The following is a 25,134-nucleotide window of genomic DNA, read 5'->3' as shown; positions in this document are numbered from 1 at the left end:
CCCAATTACACACCAACAGCCTTCTTGCACTTAGAGACCGGAATACTACCCCTATTTTTGTTTACATTAAAATTGCACCACAACTATATTATTAAGATCATGAACCTTCCTGAGGATTGTCTCACTAGGAAACTGGCGGTGCAAGTGATTAAGCAGGACTTATCTTGGTTTAACCATATTAAAAAAGTAATGAAAAGTATAAATATGGAAACTGTCCTGTCACTTAGTAATGTTTCTGAGTGGGATGGTGTATTCCGGAATATTCGAATACGTTTAGAGGCACGGTTCCAAAACAAATTCGTTGAGGGTGTAGCTGACAATGAATATTATAGGCATTATAGAGTGCTTCAATTCAATTTGGAGGATGGTCATTACCTGACTAGTAATATGTCCTTGGACCATATAAGATGGATCATTGGAGTAAGAAGTGGTACAATAAAATTAAACAACTGTCCATTTAAAGATGAATTCGATGTGTGTCCAATGTGTAATATGGAGGTTGTGGAAGATTTGCATCACTTTTTGATTGAATGTCCAGCGTATGGTGATCTAAGATATAAATGTTATAAAAGAACCAATTTGTCCACCATAGAGATGGTCGGTTTACTGAATGGAAAAGACTGGATGGCACTAGTCAGTTATTGTAAATCTGCATATTTACGAAGAAATGTGAATATTGTATAGATGTCATATTTATTGAATAGTAACCAAGAAGAAGAAATTTTGATTTTGTTTGTTTTTGTGTTGTTGTTCATTAAAGTGTACATAAATTTAGTTTATTATCACCATAAGTTGGTTTATTTTATTTTTTGTTCGTACAATTTACTTATTTCATCTTTTAGTTTGTATTTTTATTTATTTTGAATATAAGTATATGTTTTTTTTTCCCCACTCTGTAACGGTTGTACAACCAACATAGTGCCTTTATGTACATTCATTACAAGAAGTAATTTTTTGTCAAATTTATGTTATTATAAATAAAGATTATTAATTAATTAATCATACTCGTAGCCCCAAGGCATATTCTGAGAAGAAAGCCGGCATTTTATAGCATACCTACTGGTTGAATGAGTTGCAATCGTTAATTTGCGAAATGAGGCCTGTGGCATTTCCAGACCAGAGGCTCTGATGGAGTCAAATGATTGGTACTTTATTAATCGGTTTTTTCATCTGTCTGAGATTTTTTCCGAATATAAATCTTCCACTATTGTCGGCAAAACTCGCATAAACGTGTCTTACTTGTCTATCCAAAACATTTATTTGATGAACTTTTCAAGATTTGTTTAGGGCAATTTTGGGAGAGAGGTACGCTTTCCAAAAAAGTGTCATTCAGCGTAGTGGACTTTTATGTACCACATAATGTTAGCAGGTTTTAAATTCAAAGTTACGAGAAAATTGTATAATTAGAACCCAAAAGATTTTTTTTATTACTAAAACTGTCCGGTAGGACAGTCGTATAAGGGTTAATTGTCAAAAACTGCACGAAAAAGCGTAACGTTGAAAAACACCCAACTTGACAATTTGTTTCTCTTTTTCTATAAAAGATAAAATTCCCAAATTTTCTTTATAATATAGGGCAAATCCTCCTTTATAACTGTATTTTTTTTTTTTTTTTTTTGCAACAACCCAGATCTAATAGATTTCGGGGAAAAAATTGCCAAAAATGGGAAACAACGGCGTGTTCAGAAAATGTTCTTGTTCTTCTTCTTGTTACCTTTTTTTTTGTAAACAACGTAACGCGTAAACCGATCTTCATGAATGGGGGGGTGTCACCCGAGTCCGAATTATATGTAGAAGTTTCTTTTGGGGGTCTCGACGCTGTTCATCGATTGGGAGAGGACAAAATCATTGATGTATGTTAGTGTATACATTTTTTTTTAAGTTTTTGAATTTTGTAGCCTCATAATTTTTTTATTTTTTTTATAACGCTTGTACGATCTTTTTGCTACGTTCAGTAGTTGATTGTTGTAGATTAATAGGTATTACAGTCCATCTAAGTTAAATGGAGTGCTACTTGAACAAATCTTTTGTAGACGAAAATGGTCAGCATTAGGGTCTGGGATATCTAATAAATTCTAAACAATATTAATGATAAGTTATTACAGTAGAATCTCTAAAATGTTATCAATTGTTATAATAATTCCATTAAAAACCTGCTTTTTCGAATTTTTCTTAATGGCTGAAATTACGAGCGGAAGTATGAATGAAAGGTTTGGTACCAGCTGATTTGTCTACCTTTTGGCGTTTAATCTACCCTTATGCTTAGCATTTTAAACTGTAAGTTTTTGTTAAGGATTGTTATACGCAGATGTTTAAATTCAAAGTTACGAGAAAATTGTATAATTAGAACCCAAAAGATTTTTTTTATTACTAAAACTGTCCGGTAGGACAGTGTATAAGGGTTAACTGTCAAAAAGTGTAACGTTGAAAAACACCCAACTTGACAATTTGTTTCTCTTTTTCTAGATTTGCAAATAATTTGCAAATAAATTATCACCTCGCGATATGCGTTTTGAGGCAATCTGAATAATTGTGAGGTCAGGTGAAGCTTCAAATTAAAACGAGTTGTAGTGTTTAAGTTAGCTCAATTAAAGAATTACCAGATTCCGGGATTATGCGGTTAAAAAGTTGCGAGAGTTTGGAGCAGGAGGCCATATTGGAAGGTTGAATAATAAAGTGTTGCCAATAACCGGCGGATTTGTTGATGTAAAGCAGAACAACAGCGCGATGTGGTTGCATACAAGTAAAATATCCAACACAGCGCTAGTGTATACAAACAGTTCCGTTTGAGTGGTGCGGTTGTTTCAGTTGTTCACACATGTGTGTTTACTTTTCATGTTATAGTTCATAATTAGCCATGTATACGACGACGAGCAATCAACTAGGCTAAAACTTGTACGAACCGACTCTGCATGTGCACTCCATAATTCCATTAGGACTATTTTGCCTGATATTGGTAATTTTAGTACATAAAATTGGATGTCTGGCTGTATGGGTTTGGATTTTATTCATAGATTATTTTCTGTTATCCTAATTAGAAACAAAAAGTTCTACATTTGAATATTTACAGTGATTTTGAAATTTGCCGTGGTTAAATTTGGCGAACACACAGGACAATCAAACCTGTCAAACGTAAGCTTCCTTTTGATCAGGATTCCGTGAAATTTGGCTCAAATAAAGACTAGCGCACAAGATTAGTTTTTGTATTCTGGGAACTTGAAAATATTGATTACCTGTGAGAAACTCTACTTCCTCTATTTCACAAGATCGCAGTCCTTCCTGTTACTAGGAGGAAGAGAAGATAATAACAAATATAAATAAAAGTAATAGCTTAGGATTATGTTAAAAGTGCATTTAGTTATCATTTTAATTTGCGGCCTGGCGCTCCTTTAATCACGAATTAAACCAAGCAAAATGAAAACAGAATGCCCACAAGAACGACGTCGTTCTTCTCTAATTACTTTTCACCATTATTCACTCATTTATAAATGATATTTTAATTAACACTCTGCTTTCTTTTGCTTTGCAGCACTATGTAAGAAAAGAGCACGAATCTTTGCAGGAGTAGAGGCGCATTAGAGAAATTAAAATTTCGTTGCTGAAACTGAAGTGAAGTCCAGAGCAAGCAGTCGCTATATGACTGCATCATCATTACTTAAGAAATTTATTTTAATATCTGTATCTGTATCAAGTTTTAATTTTCTTAAAAATAAAATTGTTCTTTTGGTAGAATATTCAATTAGCTCAGAATTTCCCGATATTCACAAATCTATTCTTCAAACAACTTGTGTTATCACTCAATCTATTTTTTTCCTTACCACTATCCTGTAACGCCCTCTAACTGACAGTTTATTCAAGAAAAGTGGTTGACTTCACCGTATCGGGAATCTGGTGTGAATCATCGTCACAAGACTTGCTTTAACAATTCTTTAACAATTAGTGTTAATGTACTAAAATCGGTGCGGATAGGATATATTTCCGAATACCAATGTCATTTTTTCGGAAACGCAAATAGCCAATTGCTCAAGAATTGCTAAACGAGTAGTGGATAGTGGAGTTTTAATAATCCCTAAGTGATACCTTTCACAGCGTTGTGTAAACAAGCGCAATTTTTTTATTGTTCGGTGTGAGTCATCGCAATGAAACTATTAAAAACAACTGTCAGATTTGCTTTTTTATTATTTTGAATACAGATGGTAAGCAGAGTACCAAAACTAGACGTAACTTAAATTCATAGTTGGTCTGCTTCTAGTAATAATAGATTATTATTTCCAGATTCAAAATAAAGTAAGTACCAGGTATGGCAGGAGAAGGTTTATCCCCCCTTTCTTCAGATTTAATTCAAAGAAAATTTAATTAGGAAAGAACATATTTTCTTGGATGTCTTTATTTTATTGACTTGTTTTATAACTTCTCTAAATATTTACAGTTACATTTCCTTTTTTTATTAGAATCTTAGACGCTCCATTTTTTTATTTACAATAAGCGAATGTTTATTTTTAATTCGAAGTTATGCGGACTACTATATCAATCAATATAGGTATTTTTAACTTTATTAAACATATCATTCAATTAATTAAAAATTAACTTATAACGCGGAATACAAATGTTTTGAAAACAACTTCACCGGGCGAGCCGCCACTGTGTTAAACCATTCCAAAATTTTAAAAAATTCTAAGTAAAAAAAACATAGAGAATTCTAGTTTGAGGATGTCATATGAGTGTTCATAGAGATTTATTTATTTTAAATCCGCAGACATTGTGCTGCGGACAGTATGAGGCAGAGATAAATGTCAATATTGACTGGAGCAAGGTACAAAGACAGAATAGAAATACGTAATCAATGAGATGTATGCATTACAGAAGGTTGAACCGTCTACAATTTCTTCCAAGCCCAAGCATGGATGATGAAGTCATGTACACAAGGGTTTTTATATATAAAGCGGAAGAAAATAAGAATTTGTAGGAAGTAGAGTAAGATCCATGGGGCGTGTCTGTTGAGGTGTGAAAGCCGAGGGAAAACCTTTGGGACCTTTTCCTCACTTCGTTAGGCTGCACACATAAGGAGATTGTCACATGGAGCAGGGAAATGGCGCCAACTCTATTTCCACGCGTTTTCCACTGTCTCTAACTCAAACAACTCATTGTCAGTCAAACCCTTTCTGCCCCCCTTGCTCTGTGTGTTCCGAAACTTCTCCATCTGTTCTTTCGCCGCCTCTAGGACATACACACTAATCTGATGGGGTTTTTTCGGTTCCCGGCGGTGGCCTTACTCTCGTTCTTGGCGACCCAATTATTTTCGTCCGCATCATGTGTGTTCCACTTTCCTTTCACACAGCAACCAACTAAAACAAACATCCTGTGAATCTTGTCTACTTCGTCTTTATTATTTCTTGCAAAAAGGTGAGTAAAGTATTCCGATCATGCCAAATTTCCGACATAGTTTTTTCTCCAGAAATAACCGATTTATTGTCAACCAATTCCAAAAAAATATATATATATTTTTTTTTTTGATCTGTAGAAAAGGATGAAAACAAAAAGTCTAATAAATGAAAGATGGCAGAAAACATGAACTTGGTGTCCAGACAGTAGCTCAACGATCAAAATTCCCTACCAGCAATAACACCTTTACTGAATGGTTCATAAAATTTCATACTTCTAACGAGTTTCTAAAAATGGTTACTAAAGTTTTCTTTGAACTTTGCCATTTTACACTAGTGGATCTGCTACTTTTATCTGAAACACATTTAATTTTTCTAGGTAAATTTGATTTAGGCCACTTCAGTGAGGCGGATGTTAGTGAGGTTGACTGCTAAAGTGCCATAGCAGTGTAATGTATGCTCTCGCCACCTGTACAGTGTTGGAAGGAATTAAATAAGTTCGGAATTTAAAGATAACTAATTTACCGGACCTGCCACTTCTACATATTCTTTATTACAATTTTATTTTACTTAATATCTCCAATAACTTTACTTAGCACGGCGTACATGCTGGTGCATCAGTTTGATTTGGAACTATTTGCCTGTAAACTTCAATTGAACAGGATTCTATGTTGGGAAAGAGTGAAGTTAAGAGCTTCTCTAAATTCGTTCTACTACATTTACATTGAATTTTACCAACTGTATAATATAAGAGAATGAACTGCGTAATCAAATCCGAGTGGGAAGAAAGTATAGTCTACCGGAAATACCACAGAACATGACGACTTTTTTTTTAGAGTTTCGCTGCCCACAACAATATGTGTATTTATTTGAAAAAGAACAGTCTTGCAACTTTTAATCAACCAGCTAACTAACACAATCTGAAGAGGCAGTGGATCATTCGGGAAATTAACCCCGCTCCTTCAGGTACAGATTTCAGTTATTGTGACAAAATAAACTTCAAACGTATTTGCATAAAAGGTGATAAGCGAGTGCCCACCATGTCCAAATAGAGCTTTTTCTATTTATAGTTTTTGTGACAAAATAAACTTCAAACGTATTTGCATAAAAGGTGATAAGCGAGTGCCCACCACGTCCAAATAGAGCTTTTTCTATTTATAGTTTTTGTGATAAAATAAACTTCAAACGTATTTGCATAAAAGGTGATAAGCGAGTGCCCACCATGTCCAAATAGAGCTTTTTCTATTTATAGTTTTTGTGACAAAATAAACTTCAAACGTATTTGCATAAAAGGTGATAAGCGAGTGCCCACCATGTCCAAATAGAGCTTTTTCTATTTATAGTTTTTGTGATAAAATAAACTTCAAACGTATTTGCATAAAAGGTGATAAGCGAGTGCCCACCATGTCCAAATAGAGCTTTTTCTATTTATAGTTTTTGTGATAAAATAAACTTCAAACGTATTTGCATAAAAGGTGATAAGCGAGTGCCCACCATGTCCAAATAGAGCTTTTTCTATTTATAGTTTTTGTGATAAAATAAACTTCAAACGTATTTGCATAAAAGGTGATAAGCGAGTGCCCACCATGTCCAAATAGAGCTTTTTCTATTTATAGTTTTTGTGACAAAATAAACTTCAAACGTATTTGCATAAAAGGTGATAAGCGAGTGCCCACCATGTCCAAATAGAGCTTTTTCTATTTATAGTTTTTGTGATAAAATAAACTTCAAACGTATTTGCATAAAAGGTGATAAGCGAGTGCCCACCATGTCCAAATAGAGCTTTTTCTATTTATAGTTTTTGTGATAAAATAAACTTCAAACGTATTTGCATAAAAGGTGATAAGCGAGTGCCCACCATGTCCAAATAGAGCTTTTTCTATTTATAGTTTTTGTGATAAAATAAACTTCAAACGTATTTGCATAAAAGGTGATAAGCGAGTGCGCACAATGTCCAAATAGAGCTTTTTCTATTTATAGTTTTTGTGATAAAATAAACTTCAAACGTATTTGCATAAAAGGTGATAAGCGAGTGCCCACCATGTCCAAATAGAGCTTTTTCTATTTATAGTTTTTGTGACAAAATAATCTTCAAACGTATTTGCATAAAAGGTGATAAGCGAGTGCCCACCATGTCCAAATAGAGCTTTTTCTATTTATAGTTTTTGTGATAAAATAAACTTCAAACGTATTTGCATAAAAGGTGATAAGCGAGTGCCCACCATGTCCAAATAGAGCTTTATCTATTTATAGTTTTTGTGATAAAATAAACTTCAAACGTATTTGCATAAAAGGTGATAAGCGAGTGCCCACAATGTCCAAATAGAGCTTTTTCTATTTATAGTTTTTGTGATAAAATAAACTTCAAACGTATTTGCATAAAAGGTGATAAGCGAGTGCCCACCATGTCCAAATAGAGCTTTTTCTATTTATAGTTTTTGTGATAAAATAAACTTCAAACGTATTTGCATAAAAGGTGATAAGCGAGTGCCCACCATGTCCAAATAGAGCTTTATCTATTTATAGTTTTTGTGACAAAATAAACTTCAAACCAATAATTTTGCATTTACTCATACAGAGACTTCCTGTCAGAAGGAGTGTAAGCACTTAGTAACTACTTTTCCGCACTCAGGGGATCGAATTTTTCCAGTAAAAACTCAACATCAACAAATCCGCACGGTTGCAATGTGGTAAGGTTACACATTAGTCAAATATTGGTTGATCTTGCGGAGTAGGGTTGGTGATCAACTCGTCGACAGTTCTCAGCCAGAAGTAAATAGCAATTGCATAAAAATGGTGGTGTTAGTAGTGAATGTTTTTAGTGCAGAAATAGCTTGATGCCATGTTGAATTTAAAGGTCGCGAGCTTAGTAGTAAAGAGGCAGTGAGTGAGCGAAATCGTTTAGATTTGAATGTTGCAAGAGACGGTTTGCATGGCATTGCAAAGTGAACCTTTTTGGTAGGTTATAAATTATTCACCAGCTGTAAAAATCAATGAATCCATCAAAAAAGACAGTTTAGTGCGACATCTATTAGTTATTTATTGTATTTGGACACGCGTTACACTGTTTTGCACTCTCTATATTGACGAAATGTCAAATGAAAATTGCAGGAAATATCTTTTGTACATGTATGTATTTATATTTGAGGGGTGAAAGGGTTACTTGTTGACTGTACCCCCCCGAGTTCAGGATCTATCTCCACTCTGGTAAATTAAAATGCTGAAAAGCACAACATCGTAATTCATTTTTTTTTTAGAATTATGAGATTTTTAATGCAGTACCAACATCATGTTCGGATTTATTTCTTTCTTTAATTACTAAAAAGAGGAATTAAAGTGATCTATTTCAGCGAAAAGGAGTATTTGGATCGGGCTGATTTTCGGTTTTAGTTTTCATTGTCCTTTTATATAATAATATAATATACCTAATAATTGTAAATCTTATTTGTCTTGTTCCTTGATGGTATCTTAATGAAATATTAAGTTTCAGTTTTCTTTAATTTTTCGTTTTTGAAATACACACTACACATTTAGGAAGACCGATTCGTGAAAACTATTTTTTTCGTAGACTAAACGGATAACTGCTGGAAATGTAGAAAATCCAATCTGCAAGAATGCAATTCTTCTTCTTCTTGCAATGGGTAAAAGATCGTAATCAATAACTCCAATGACGGCTTCTGACTGTTAAAAGTCCGAAAGTTTATAATTTCCCCTGATAATCAGTTTGAAACTTTCCGATGCCAACTTGAAGAAAAATAAAACGTGACATTCTTTGATAGTCCAGAAGCTAGTATTAGTTTAAGCCACTAAATAATTAAAGATCTATTTGCTAATCAATACGTTACGCCAGTATAGAGTAAATTATTCAACAATAATTCGATAATAAATTCAGTAATCTGAAAGGCCAGTCCACTAATATGTAAATAAATGTGTAAGTAAGGGATTGTGTATGTAGGGTCAACAATATTGATTGTGAAGAGCATGGCTGAATAGTTTAACGATTCTAAAAGCTAAACTTTATTTATTTAATTTTCAAGTGTAAATGTTAAATCAATCAACACTGCAGGTCATTGAGCATTGTAAGTTGAGGTTAAGATCAAATGATAGCCGATGAAATGTGGTTGACTGGAAAACAAGATTGAATACCGCATTGCACGTGTGTTTATTTCAACATGCTAAAATTATTGTTCAGCAGGTTCACGTAACAATCAGATTTAGGGCTCGAGAGAAATAAGATTCTTGAAAACATCATCTGTTCTGGAATGTTGGCCACCGTGGGACATAGGTCATAAAGGCGACGAGTACTACTCCCTACGTGAATACGTGCTGCGTACATTTGGGTCGGATGCTATCGTGCCCTCGTTGGGCATCGCATCCTTCAGGACTCACTCGGGTCCAACAGGTTCAGGGGGATACCCCGCTCATCGTTAAAGTACACATTTACTTCCTTACCTACTTCTCTGTTTCTTACCGCAGTGGGAAGAACTATTTGATTTTCTAATCTGATTGGACACTTGCTGACCCAAGGTCATCTTCTGCTAATAACTTTTATGCAAACTTGGATTAAAGAGCTTCTGAAACGTCATACTTCTGCCGAAAATCCTTTTAGGGCGCCTTGAACCTGAGTTTCACTGCTCTGTTATTCATGGTAGTACCAGACTTCAGCCTGTCTTCTCAGCAATCATACCTCTTCGACCAGCCTCTTTCATGGACCTTTTGCCATTTTTTCAGGTTAGTAAACCTGTTATTTGGATTTTATTTTCATTGCTTTTTGAAATAGTAAAAAAAATAGGACGGAAATAAGAGAGAAATACATTTTTGCAAGAAGGATGAATTTATTTAGAATATATTTATAAAAACAAAATAGAAGTAAGACTCAGGTTGCCTTTATTCGTGTAGGTCGTAGCTCTGGATAAAACGAATAAAGTTCTCCTGCTGTCAAGACTTCATCCACCACAATAACTTTCTCCGCTCATCCTTCTCATTTCCCTTGTTCGAATTATCTTTCCTGGCAATTTTTTTTTAAATTTTCCATATGAATTCTCTTGTGATCACAACGACCCACCTTATCTCCACTTCTTTCCTTGTAATACGCTCTAGGAATTTTTTAAAATTAGTTGACCTTTCTATGTAAGATCATAGTTATTCATAATTGATGATTCACGACTAAATAATAAAGGTTATAGATCTAAAAACAAATCAACTGTTATTACACCGTTTAAATAAATATTAGGAGCTGTTTTTCAGATTATGTAAAACAACTGAAAAAGAATTTTGTAAAAACGCCCTTCCTGGTGAGGATTTTCTCCAAAAATCTCTTTGGCATCGCTTACGTTGCCACTAAGCGGAAATATCGAGCTGCGGTGGTTACTTTCATACAGATTTTCGATGTTCGAGTTGTCACAGAGAACATATTTTTTGAGATTCCCTAAGAGGAAAAGTGACTTCTGGCAAATTGATCAATGCATCAATGGACAGTGGAACTCCAAAATGAAAAATCGCGGGAAGTTGGACTAGATGCTACCACGGGATCGGCCAAGAAGCCTATGGGCAAAATCAGCCAACCGCATGTCCCACTTTACTCAATCGATTTTTCAGTTCTTTTGGGATTTACTCGAAAACGAATTAATTGATTTTGTTTAAACTTCGCTTGCTGATTGCTTATGTGTAAATCTAGAATCTTTTATTTGAAACAGATGATTCTTTTTGTTCTAGATTTAGCGCATCCAAAGAGAAGAGAGCCATAGAAATCATTGGTGTCGAAGAAATCTATGAGCAATTATTGCGAGGAGTCTATCAAGTCGTAATATCAGAAGGAGGGAATTATAAGGTGCATCGGTCGTGTGTGTTTGCGCGCGCTTGAGTGGCGGCAAGTGTACTCATTGGCGGGATCATCTACAACACACTCCGATACCGGCCCCTACTCCGCCAGCCACCAACCCTGATGGCAGGGGAGGCGCTACTGCTGTTAAACACCCTACACACTGCCTCAGTTCTGGCCCGACCTTCGGTTGGTGAACTTCGTGACGGTGTTTTGGAATTCTATTTGTTTAAAATTACGACACGAAATTTTTTATTTCTGGAAAATTTGTTTATATTTGGAGATAAAAATAAAGACTTTTTAAAAAGACTCTTTCTGCATCAGCAATTAAACTAATTAATGAAAAGAACGTTTTATAAATTTACCAAATTTGGCGCTAAATAAAATTTCAGAAAAAAGTAGCCAGTTAAAATGCGGCTGGTATTGCAATTGACGTTGCTTTTCTCGGCTGTGGGCACACTTTACGGATCTGCAGTTTTATCCAGAGGTATGACAAGGAAATTTATTTATTTAATTATTTTTATTACTTTTGAGCAATTAGCATCAAATTCGATCAAAATACGGGAATCAAAAAATGAAGTTAATTCCATTTCACATCAAGAGAGAAATAGGGTTTTGTAACTTTTGCTGCTGAAAAGGACGAAGCGATCTCGTCATGTGGTTTACTAAATTGTGATTGTCTTTCAACAATAATTAATTTTTACTTTTTTTTTAAATCGTGATTTTTTAAAACCTTTTTTTATCAAAATATTTGAAGGCGAGCTTTCGTGAGCAAATCTGCTAACCATAACATTTTATACAAGTGCTGTCAAAAGCTGGCTATTATTTTGTTTGTAGGTTGGTCTGGGTGCTCGTAACATAACTCAAAATCGGAATATCGCAGAAAGATTACATCTGATATTTGGATTTACGATGGAACGTGATTATAAGCTTTTATTCCTTCAGACTAGGGAGGCAATTTTGAAGATTTTTTCAAATTAGATCTTATGATTATTCATTTGACATTGAATACTCATTGCACGTCTAGATCCATAACCTTCATTTGGGAAAGGTTGTCTGTAAATACTTGGAGCATTTTGTGAAGAAAGGTGGAGGGTATTCAGCTGCCCGCTAGTAATTCAGGCTTAACTTGGGATATCCTATAGCCACAATCATTATCTCAGTAGTACCTGTTTGTAGCACTTCAGTGTTTGTAAAAATTACAAACTAGGAGGGCATTTTTATCTCATTTTTAAATTTATGTTTCATTAAATTTTCTAATAGTTTGGATATAAAAATATATTTAAATTTGTATTTTGTATTATATTTTGAAGTTTTTCTAATACCTAATTTAATATTTATAAAATTATGTCCTGCTGTATTTGATAATTCAAAAAAGATTTATTTTAAAAAGTTATTAACGCAAAATTACAGTTTTTGAGGAGGCTTTAACAGTGTATAATGCACTTTAGCTCGCGTTCTGTTGGAGAAATCTGCTGACTTCTTGTCGAATGCGATATCTTTTTGAGTGTTGGTAAACAGGCCGAGCTAGTTTCAAAAACTAGTTTATATCGGAAACGAGTAGTTCGGATGACGAACAACTCTACTTCTCCTGTAATCGTTAGAAAGTTAGTCATTGAAAAGAACAGTAGGAAAGGTTCTTATCATGTTCAAAAAGAAACAAAACAGTAGTTGGAACACTAAATCACTGTTCTTTGTTAGAGACATACTTTTCAGATAACTGTTCATTCTAAGGAAAGAATGGTTTCCCAATTTTCGTAGCCAACTCAAACTGGAACGATTTTCAAAGCCCCGCGGATGGAACTATCTTATTATCGACTCATAATTAGTTCGTTTTTGAAAAGTGCGAACTTCTTTGTTAAGCATTTTCGCATTATTTTCGACCTCCGATCTATCGAATAGAAATCTCTGCTAGCGCATGATACCCAAATGTAGCTTTATCAGTTATCAGATTTCTTTCAAATTTGTTTCAGTTTGTGGAAAAATAATGTGATACTCTTCGATATGGGCTTGAATTTTCTGCTAATTATTGTCTCTTCGCAGTGGTGTGCTGCGCGAACAATGCTCGTCTTCTGTGTTTAACACTGAATCGCTCTCTTTCGTTGACTTGTCGTCACAATGACGCGGTAAAAGTAAAGTAGGTTTTTGCGTCTTTGATTAATCTGTACTTGGGTACGGCACAGAAATGGTCTGTAATATTAGGGCTCACATGAGTTGTCATGTCCTATAGGGGTAGGTCAGATAAGATGCCCCACGTTACCCCTGGTTAGCGAGTTAAACTACTTCTGCAAAAGGAGACTATACTCTACTGCCAGACAATTTTTATTTTTAAGGAGGGTTGCTCTACTTTCGAATTTGAAAAAAATAACCTACATTTTCCCTCTAAAAAAGTGTCATTTCAATGTAACTTGCGTATTTGAAATTGTTTCACGTTTATAGGAATTAAATGTATTTTGGAAATTGGGTGTTCCAAGAGCATGTATAAGCTGAGAATTGCTGTTAGAGAACGTCTTGCCAGAATCCACATCAGATATTCTTTCATCAAGATAAAAGTCAAGTCGAGTATTTCCATCGTAGACTCAGTATCACAGATTTACTTGATCACAGCATCACCTCTAACCGACAGTTTAAGAAATTAAACAAATAAAGGAAACTTCTTTTAATTGTGGAATGGGCTAACTATAGAACATAATGAACTTCAACTAAAATTTTGCGCTTGGATAAATAAATAAATATTCTTAGATTATTATCCTTCTCGGATAAATATAAGTAAATCTTTCACATTATTATTTCTCTTTCATTCTAAGAAAACAAAACGACAACAATACTTTCAGCCAGACATAACACTGACACATTGTGTAAAAGTCAAAATTTGCGTTCACACATGACTGTGCTAGCACAGAGGTTTACTTTGTTTGTTTACAAAGAACTTCTGTTTTTGCGTACCAAATATGTTATGGCTTCAGTATACAAACAAATCTATACTTTTGCAGATATTTTAATGGTTGCTTTTTTTGGGGGGCAGAAAAAGAGATAACATTGAACTCATTAACTGAGTCTTTGTTTTCCAAATATTTCAATGGCAAAAAAATGAGTTGAGCAAAAAAAATGGTTACGCTTCTCATCAAGTAACATTTCTGTGTAATTTATGGACCGCAACTGAGGTAGATCATGTTACAAGGATTAGATGGGATACCCAGCTGGGATGCTGAGTTCGAAGAAACTCGCTGGACCGCAAGGATTCATCTCTTGATATTTAACCTTCACCATCTTGCCAGATAGAAGTCTCCGCTGTTTAACTCTGTGAATGTAAATTGATTTTTAAGAAGTTCAGGAATTTCGCGCTTCCCTAACATTATCAGTTTACCCAAGCTAACTAACATTCCTAACCATACAAATTTGGGGTTAAAAGGAAAACCTTGAAAACTCAAGGTGAGAAAAGTCGTGTGAGTGTGGAAATGCCAGATTTTTTTTAAATTTTCCTAGATAGGAAATGTTCCTGAGCAGATGTTCTAGAGAGAAGAGATGTAAAATTCTCATAGAGGAGGTGTCACAGGAGTGTTCATCCGTCCAAATGAGTCACAAGTCTTTGTAGATTCAAGACTTAACTGGCCCCTTAAATCCCAATTCTGAGGGGATAAGAAAACATCGCAAACCGGGGGTCCATGTGGAGGGGCTTGGAATAAATGAGGACCGAAATAAGCGATTACAAGGGGAGCGCAAATCCACTTATGATATTATTATTTATTTATTTTTTTTTTTTACTATTCAATGTTTATTCCTCGTTGCAACAGAGGGGGAAGAGACTATCAGGGTGTTTGTTGGTGGGGTGTAGACACAGAATGCCGTGATCCGGCCAGCATTGCTCAGTCTACCCTTAGGGTCTGTCGTGACCCTTGCGCCTTACGCCTTGAAAGGAGTCGTACTGTAATTTGAGTTTAAACTGAAAATATCCCTCTTAATCTCTGGATGGAAAAGTGATTTTTACAAATTGGCCCAAGAGGAAGTGTACAATAAAGTAACGGCATCACTCAAAAACGGGAAATAACAGAAATTTAAATTTGAACATTTCGCCTAAATGCCACGATAAATTTTGACCATGTCAAACACAACGATGTTGAAATGATTTTTTTTCGTTTTTTTTCCAAAAATCGGTTTTCAAAAATGACCGACGATTATCTCTGAACAGTACAATGATTGAAAAAGACTCGTCCCTATAAGAGTGCCAGTGTCTGGGATGATGTTTAAGGTTACCTCCAAAGTGCTTTAATCGAATTTATGTTATCATCCTTAATATCAGTTAACAAGAACTGCGTGAGTTCTGAACATCAGAGTTTAAAATGATAGAAATAGACAAATGAGTGATTATGCCAAATTTACTAAATTGCTAGAAGCCTGTTTTGAAATGTTTTGAAAAGTTGAATTTTAAACATTTCTTAAAGCTTAACGAAAATATTTTGTAGAATGCTTTATTTTCTTTACACTAGGGGTTCAAAAAAAATTGATCGAATTAGATCGAATTGGCCATGAATATACCAATTTGACTAGCATGTTGGGCGACAGAACTTTAAAACGAACATCAACATGTCCCGGCAGTCATCTTATCAGTACGGCAAAGAGCGCCTTGGGCAAGAACTTCCTTTTGTAAACCGGTATCGGCTTGGCAATAGCAGCATAGAGATAGGCGACTACATAGAAGCCGATATCTGGAGCCGTCTGACATGTGCTGTCACCAGCGGCCATTTCTTCTACTTCCCGCAAGTACGCAGCTCCTACCATTGGATCTCCTTTTCATTCTTCCGCATCTCTCCTCTCTCTCTCATGCCCGAAACATCTCCTATCCCATTCTCTCCGTCACTCCTTCATCTCCTCTTCGCTCTCCTGTTTTTATTTCTTTAGTTTCTCTTACCTACTGACAATAGGAAGATGGCAAGAGTTTGCGATCAAGCCAGAATTTATGTATTGAGTTTGCGAGAAGGAAGTGGATATTTATATGACCTGTTTACAGCACACAGGTGATTGCGGTACTTTAGTTTTAGCGGCAATGTTTAGAGAGGAAGTACTCATTTTGGTAGTTATGAACATTAACCAAACCATGGTGCTCTTTTTTTGATAAATTTGGACATTCGTCTTCTTATCGGGTTTGTCTCGAACTTATACTCCAAGTTCACTCATCCATTACCAACTCCCTACTCCGCATTCTCCCCTCATCGCTTGTTGTGTACATTATCACTCTTGTAGTTTAGTCACTCTTAAACTTAAATAGAATTACTCGACAGACGTCCTACGAGCATTAAACCATTGTCTAAGGTGCGAAATATATTTTATTTGAAAAGTTATTTTGAATTTTTTGTTAGTGAACTTTATTTATTTTTACATTGTTTATAATTTAATTTATGTTTAATTGGAGGATGTCATTCTGTAATAAGTACATACTTTTCTGTTCATGTAATTTTCATATATTTTGTAAATATACGTCATTCTTCATACTCCGAGTTAATTTCTATAAATCTTCATTTTCTTCTGTTATTCTTGAACTATGAAAGAGCTTGCGCTCGTGTACTCTAAAAGGGGGTAATCAGTTTTACAGGATTTTCTTGAAAAATTGATTTTTTTTTTTAATATCTAGCACGCTGGCTAATTTGTGTAAAAGGTAAGAACTGCCCAGTTAAATTCCGTTTATACCTCCTGAGCGATATTGGGAGCAAGTTGCTAAAATTGCGACCGAAAGAGTTGTGCGACTTCCTTTAAACTTCCGTAATCTGCCCGTTCAAATACACCCTCTTTGCCATTCTTACCTTGCTAACGGTCTTCTTCTTATGAAGTTCCCACATTTAGGCTAACTAAATTTAGTAAAGATTCACGGTTTAAAATTAGACCTTGAGAATTATTGTTGTATCGAGAAAGTCTTATCAGAGTTTTCAATTTTACTTTTCCTATTTTTAAACACACTTGAAATGGACTAAACCGGAAGTGAAAGATTGTTTCCATTATTTGAGTATCGATTGGTTTTGGGAACAAGGTTTGTCGTCAAATACTTCTCATCGGCTGAGATACGTTGTGTGTGTGTGTGTGTTAGTGAAGTTGATGGCAGTCGGGAAAGTTGGCCAGGACAAGCTAATACCCGCCTCTCAGTCACAGACTTTGTGTTCTCCCGCCAAATACCAACAAAGTCACTTTCCGCTGTCAGTTTCCAGCCACGTGTTTTTCAAATGTTCCTCTTCTTGATGTTCGCAGATATTTTTAAATTCTCGATTTTTCAATGAAACTATTTTTAGAAGGATGATTAAGATAGATGTTTCAGTTTTACATTGACTTAATGTATCTAATAGTCTTCTGAGAAAAATTTAGGTGCTTTTTTCGACAAAAAAAAACACGTGAGAAATTAATTTAGTAATTTCCGGTAGAGGAACCTGGAATTTTAATAACACATTTCCTATTTTACAGCAGTCTGTGGGTAATGTGAAGAACAAATTTCGAAAAATAGGACTTATACCGTACTTCATTGTAGCAAAATATAGATCTGGCACTTTACAATGAAAACCTGTTCCACTTTTTCCACAAAAGCGCCCTTAAATGATTTATTTTGTTGAAAATTTAAAACATCTACTTGTGATTAGTTACTATTCTATGGTTTTCCGGAAATATACCAAAAATAGGAAATGTATATTTCTAATCAGACAAACCCTGCGGGCCAATTCATTAACACCGTATTTTATTTTTTTTCAAACTCAGATGGCCAGAAAACAGGAGGTAACTCTAAACCGGAAATCACCTAGGTAGGTACTCTTGCCTTACGATGGTTAGTGGGCACCAAACATGCCGAACTGCAATTACCAGCGGCATTACTATTTTTAGTTGAACATGTTGAAGCTGAATGTACGAGTAGTAATGAAGCGTGACTTCAGACATCCAGACAGTCGATCTTATCATTTCTGATCATTATCTGCTGAGAAGGGATGCTGCTACCCTGGTAACTGTCTCGCCGTCTAACTACCCCAAGTTTGTTTCCGGCTGCACACAAAATTGTAACACTAAAACAAAAACACTACCAAACTTTCATTTACAATATTTAATTGCATAAACAATTTCAACTAATCTACTTCCTTCTGCCTTCAAAAGCAAAAAAGAAACACTCCAGCCTCCAGGCCGGAAGGCCTTTGAAATCAATTAATCCCTGGTGGAGTGAGTGACAAGATCAGAGGAAACGTCGCTTATGGCGCTTCAGATCACTAGTTCGAAATAGAATGCAGAAACGACTGTTTGACGAAAACCTTTGACCTATATAAACGCAAGGTTTTTGCGACTGGAACTACTTGCATTTTGGTAACTGCCTTCCAGTTTGACTGCTTTTCCATCGCTAAGACTTTGTACAGAGCGAAGACTTCACCAATTGGACATTCAAACAATAAACCTCTTTGGCTGCACTTTACATTGAACCTAGACCGTCCCTTGTTCTAACCTAATCTATCTACAACTTCCTCCTTCTTTGCTGATCGAGCTGGGTATTGGAGCCAACTAAGATTTACTGAGTACGCAGAAAATTGTGAAAAAAATCTCGACGATTGCATCAATAGTAAATTATTATGGAAGCTCTCGAGAACTTGTAAAGGTAGGAAATTTATTAGCTCCTTTCGATGCGAGAGGATGTCCTTCCTTGGCTGAAAAAAAAGAAGCGATCACTACGTAGCTGAGTGAGGTGTGTTTAGGAAGAGCGGTCGAGTATTGTGCCGTGGAGCCCCCGTGCTCCCAGAAGACCTGGACGGCCACATTCCCCGCAGTCTCCCCAGTTATGCGCTATTTTCTACTCTTCCAAAAAAAAAAAAAAAACACCATAGTGTGCTGCCATCTTGCTGCACTAACCATAACCATAATTTGTGAGAAATTGGATCCCATTACAGAATGTGAGATGGTTCCCAAACTGTACTTTATAGCCGCCCCAATATTTATTATATAACGGAGAATATTTGTTCTCCCTTATTTTCGATTATTAAAAGACACCGCTGTTATAATTCTCCTCAATCTTCAAAATCTGTAACATACCAAAATACAAAAAAGAAAAACTGGCTTCATCCTCACTAGACTTTTCCTAACTCAAGATTCTCAAGATTATAACTAACAACTTCAAATGTTTGTGCAAAATGTTTATTGTTCTTGTTTTTTGTTTTTTCTAAGAAAGATCGCTCCTATTGAAGGAAGCGCGATGTCTCTGAGAAGTCTTTTTGATAACACTTTGTGCGAAAACAATTTGCTAACAAAAGTGGTTGGGATATTGTGGGAGCCAGGAAACCAGGGAGCCGCAATATAAATTCGGGAAGCAGGGCGTAACGCTTTAACACAGGGAGCGTGACTAGTTCCTACACATGTGGCCGGCCGGCTTCAGGAGATTGAGCGCGATGGGTCCAGCATTTCGTTTTAATTATAACTCTTTGTCTGACTACGGACTGGCAAACTCCTCTTTTGCCCACATCTACCCCCCCCCCCCTCAGTCCACACTTGCTCGTCGATGCTTTTTTTATTTTGAGTAGTGGCCACTGTTCAGGGTTGGGTGGCTGGATGACAAAGAGAACATTGATTTGTCTGTCGTACTTCGGGCCAGATTTGACGTCCTGATTGAGCACGCCTGGGGTGTTTTTTTTTTTTTTGCTTCACTTTGTTTTAGTTTAAGTGATTTCTGGCCACCAATTGTATTGTACACAATTCGGCTTCGGATGAATATGTTTTATGCAGAATGATGAAGAAGTAGTTACTTCCGGGAGCACTGTTTATTTTAAGGGAGACAAGTAGGCAAGATTGTGTAACATAAATAGTTCGTGATCGGCGCAGACAAACGAACTAAATGAGGATTTAGGACTTAAAATTAAGACTATCCTTTAAATAAATTTGGAATTCTATCAGTTAAATAAAATAACCTGAAATAGGCGCACCAATAATAAATATGTAATAACTCGAAATCAAACAGTACCTATATATAACCTTTACATATGTGTGGTATTTGTGTACGGATGTTGATTTTACATCCACCAAAATGGACTCAGAAATGTACACCTTCACAATCTATTTCCACCACTATTTTCTGGTTTCCGGTAGTTTTCCACCCTCTTTCTCTGATTGCTAGATCAGAAGTTTTCGTTTAGATGCAGATCTGACAGATTCTTCCAAGTTCTTCAAGGCACTACTCACTCTTCCATTAATCCTTGCTGGTGTACCACAGGGAAGTGTCTTAGCTCCTCTTCTTTACACAATCTACACTGCCGACTTACCTTCTAACCTTAATACCTCTATTTACACCTTCGCTGACGATACTGCCATTCTCTCCACACACTCTGACCCTATCCTCGCAGTGCGCTCACTATAGTCCCACCTTCACTCAATAGAACCTTGGTTAGAAAACTGGCGTATAAAAATGAACCCAACTAAGTCTAACTCCACCACCTGTCTTCTTACATCATACACCTATCCCACCAGCCGACCATGTGCGGTACCTTGGAGTGTATCTAGACAAGAGACTTACCTGAAACCCCCATACGAGACTTAAACGTACCGAACTAAACAAACGATACAAACTTCTAGCCAGACTACTCGACAAACGCTCAAAACTCTCACTACAATACAAACGACGACTCTACACAGCTCTTCTCACACCAATACGGACTCGAACTTTACGGAACAGCTAATAAATCCAACATCAATAGACTGCAAACACTCCAATCCAAAATATTCCGCCGCATAGTAGACGCTCCATTCTATGTTAGCAACCACACAATACAGACAGATCTCCAAATTCCACTCATCTCCGAAGAACTTGCCAAAATCCGATATAAAAATTTTCATCAAAAACTCTCATTTCATCCCCAACCCTTTAGCTGCAAACTTGTCTTCAACTACGCTACCCTCCAATCCTCGAAGACGGCTGAGGCGCCGTTGGCCCCGTGACCTACTGAGTGACTAATGGCGGCCATCACTGGATGACCGTCATTCACGTCTGCCACGTTATCTATAGTATATACATTTATCTCATTTACTTATTGTGCCCTGTGGGTACCCAGGGAGGGGGGTAAATCTCAATAAATAAATAAAATTTCACTCATACAAATTACTCGGCATTATAAAAACTTCCTTACAAAAATTTCATATTTATTTAGATAACAAATTTCAATTAATTTTCTGGCATCTGTTCCAATTAAATTGCCCTATCTGCGACCCAGTTAGCGCAGCAGCAATCTGTAATGATTCAGCATTCTCCAGAGAAATCCAAACTCCATTCATGGGAGACTACCATTTCCCGTGGAACTTGCTGCTCTCAGACTGCAAGGTTAAAGTAGCCATTAATTTGGTTAACTACTTTTCTCCTTCCTGTTTCTACATATTAATTAATTTCCGTTTTTTTTTTGGTTATGCAATTATTAAATAAAAGATCAAATTTAAATAAGTTTTACTACTGTTTAAGCTGAGGGAGATTCTTCCTCATACTTACTACCTCATCCTCAAATCTTACCTAAAAGATCGATATTTCAGAGTCAACTGTGGAGCAGCAGACTCTGATATCCGTCTAGCTCGAGCTGGTGTTCCTCAGGGCAGTGTCCTAGGTCCTATTCTTTACTCCTTGTATACAGCAGACATACCTCAACATCCAAATACTATCCTCTCCACCTTTGCTGACGATACTGCTATCTTATCTCCACATTCCGATCCCCTTATCGCTACACGAACTCTACAAACACACATCAACCACTTACAGGACTGGCTTTTCAAATGGAGAATCAAAACCAACGTTACGAAGTCTAAGTTTATAGTATTTACTCTCAGACGGAAAATCCTACCTCCTGTCATCTTGAACCAAACTCCTATACCAGCTGTGGACAAAGTACGTTACCTTGGACTGCACCTAGACAAACGGTTGACATGGAATCCCCATACTAGACTGAAAAGACAAGAAACTAACCAACGCTACAAACTTCTCGCCAGACTACTTGACAAACGTTCGAAACTTAACCTACATAACAAAAGACTCTTATATCTAATGTTACTGCGACCCATTTGGTCATACGGCATCGAAGTATGGGGATCGACTAAGCGTTCCAACTCACTACGCCTCCAGACATTACAGTCAAAAATACTTCGAAAACTTCTTAACGCTCCGTTCTATGTATCTAACCTCACTATCCATAATGACCTCAAAATTCCTTTCATTACAGATCTTGCTAACACTCGTTTCTTCAAATTTCATTCCTCTACAGCAGCTCATCCTAACCCTCTCATAGATCACCTATCTTCCTCCACATTACCAGGTAATCCTCTAAGGAGATTGAAGAGAAGATGGCCTCGTGATCTTCTCTTATCTTAAGCACGTTACTGGAGTGGCACCACTGGGTGCCTTCTCCAATCATGATTTCCCGTTATTTCTTTTCCCTTTCACCGTATTTGCTTGTTGCAACAACTGTTGCAGTGGTAAATTGCAATAAAAGATCTAAAAAAAAAAAAAAATAAGTTTTAATTGTCTCTAATGCAATCTTTTGAAAACTCTTCTTTTGTGGCAATAAATAGAAAATCACAATAAGTCGGATCATCGATGGTCTATAAAATTTAAGAAAATTCAACTAGCTTTTCCTTTCTGCATTAAGTGCCAAAAGTTTAGAAATTAATTTTTCACAAAAAGTGCGCATTTGAGGTCCTCTGAATACGAAAAAATGCTTTTAAATGCAAGCTGTGGAGTCTGTGAGGTTTATAGTTAGTGTGGGCAGCAGATCTCAAAGTCGATATATCTCAGCGTGCTCTGATTTGAGGTTTGGTCTGGCGGTTGCCATGGGACCCAGCAGGAAGTAGACCAAACCGCCAACCGGAAATATCACTTTATAGAATCGATTTTTCACGTTTTTTTAAAAAAATTTATTTAATCTCAAAAACAGCTCCAAAGATTTACTTGAAACTTTTGGTTTATTCGTTGTATTCGTGCACTTTTGTAACATTTGTTGGAAATATAACGGAGATCATAATAAAATTAAAGTGTGTATAACGAAAACAATGTGTGTTAAATTTCATCTTTTCACTAATTTCGAACTTTAGTAAAAAAATACTTCCTCGAATTCCTAACTAAAATAACGGAAGTAGGTAAACTGGAAATTGGTTTTTGTGGATCAGGTTCCTGTTTTTGTTTGGTTATTTAAGTTTCTGGACTGCGGCTTCTTCCGTTTTCATTAAACTTGGTCGGCTAATGCTTTATCAAATAAACTATCCATTACTGGCGGGTATTTCTAGAGGGAAATCTATTTTAATTTGTGCATTAGTTTGGGCGAGAAGGGAACTAAATTTGGAGAAGAGGGAGCGCGTTTGATCCTGGAATCCAATGCGGAGGTCCCGGGTTCGACACCAGTTGCTGGCCCTTAGGTATCTTCTATTCCTAGAAGCTACTTACAGTTCACTGTCTGGTGATGGACAGAATTGTCAGTAACGAGAGATCACTGTCCGAGGCTGGTAGTGCACTAAAAAAAAGCTCCGAGCGCCTCAGGTGTTGACGCAACTTAAATTTAATTTAAAAAGAAAGGTGCGTTAGAAGCAAATAAACCCAGATCCTTTCCAGCTCTCTTACAGTCCCTCCTCACCCCTGGCCCACGAAACCAATCCTACATCCAAAAAGTCTAGTGCGACCCTTAACATTTCAGTAAGTCGTGTGATTCCCCTTAAATTGTAAATTATTTTATTTGTAATCCTTGAAGGGCAGTTTGGAGCTCGCGCGCGACCTAAATCCAAGTATTAAAGTAAAAACATTTTACCAATCTGACATAGTTATTAAAAAAGAAACAAAGAGAAATATTTCTGCGAATACAAAGATAGATATATAGATTGGCAAAGTTTAATTGAGTTAATCCATTTTCCAATATCCTAATTGGGAGTAATCCTTCATCTGTGCTCTGCCCGTTCTGCATTTAGATAATCCTTGGATTTCTGGTAATTCTGAAGCTCTAAAGCTCATTTTTATTGTACATGTTTTACTTTCTATTGCACCACTTTTTGGAAGTATAGTGATCGCAGTAGTTGTTTCTAGGAAATTTGCCTCTGTAGGCGTGTCTGCGAGGTTTACATATATTCGTTTCCGGTGAGAGTATATCTGTATATTAAATTTTCCAATTTTCCAAATACCGTAATAGTGCCTTGGCCGGAAGCGGAAGGCAACATACTCTTCTTACTTTTCTTATTCCACCTAGTAAAATGCATGGCAAGCCCGAGAGTCAAATCCAATAATCACTATTTTTGGGAGAGGGGTTCTTCAGGATATTCAAGGAGAGCATTGCGGAGAAGAGTGAGTTGGCAATAAGAAAAGTTATCACTAAATGCCGGCTCTGACCGTCTACCGACAACTTCTCTGGGTGAGTCCTGGTTTCTGAGGTGCTAGGAGGGCACTCACAGTCCAGAGTATCCCATCAACAAAACCCGAAAATCCCTCAAGAATAAGCTTTTCCTCTTCCTTTAAACAAATTAAAAATCCTTCTCTCTCTCCAAAACAGGCGTCGACAGACATAACTATTCCTTCATATCCGTTTCCTTAGTTTTGTATTCCTTTTGCGCAATAAATGAAGTTCCTTACTTACGCTTTCATCTTTAGAAGCGCCTCAGAGAAAAGTTTTGTTTGTAAAACGAGGCTTTGGATCCGTGTTTTCATTTATTCATTATCCTCGAAAGATTTAAACAGGATCCTACTTACATGCCCGCAGAAAGCACAAATAGTTGGAAAAGCCGATTTATTTGATACTACATGAAACTACTCCATTTAAACTATATTATGGGAGGTTATAATTATAAGTTATTGTTATTATTGCGCTGAAAAGAACAACTTGCCCAGTGATTCTGGCAGAGGTCGCGAGGGCTGTTGAGATTGGTCGAAATGTAAGCGAGAGATTTCATCGCGCAGAAAGTCGAGGATTGCAGCGATTG

The 25,134-nt window shown here is 36.3% G+C and overlaps 2 protein-coding genes across 6 annotated transcripts in view; both read left to right on the top strand.

The window, feature by feature from the left end:
• The window catches only part of LOC141456584 (ATP-binding cassette sub-family C member 4-like), a 34,435-nt gene extending 30,701 nt beyond the window's left edge, over positions 1-3,734 (top strand). For both annotated transcript variants that reach the window (XM_074132738.1, XM_074132739.1), the window contains one exon: positions 3,530-3,734. In XM_074132738.1, the coding sequence (XP_073988839.1) occupies positions 3,530-3,568 (39 nt within the window). In that variant the 3' untranslated portion in view covers positions 3,569-3,734. The remainder of the gene's footprint in view (positions 1-3,529) is intronic.
• Positions 3,735-11,356: 7,622 nt separating this feature from the next.
• Positions 11,357-25,134, top strand: part of klg (klingon) — a 587,603-nt gene continuing 573,825 nt past the window's right edge. For all 4 annotated transcript variants that reach the window (XM_074132568.1, XM_074132565.1, XM_074132566.1 and 1 more), the window contains exon 1: positions 11,357-11,689. In XM_074132568.1, the coding sequence (XP_073988669.1) occupies positions 11,614-11,689 (76 nt within the window). In that variant the 5' untranslated portion in view covers positions 11,357-11,613. The remainder of the gene's footprint in view (positions 11,690-25,134) is intronic.

This window comes from Rhodnius prolixus, unplaced genomic scaffold (assembly GCF_049639745.1).
Source record: "Rhodnius prolixus isolate KJV_2025 unplaced genomic scaffold, Rpr scaffold_4, whole genome shotgun sequence".
Classification (NCBI taxonomy): domain Eukaryota; kingdom Metazoa; phylum Arthropoda; class Insecta; order Hemiptera; family Reduviidae; genus Rhodnius; species Rhodnius prolixus.
The sequence above is the reverse complement of the archived record's forward strand: the minus strand, read 5'-3'. Positions and strand labels throughout refer to the sequence as shown.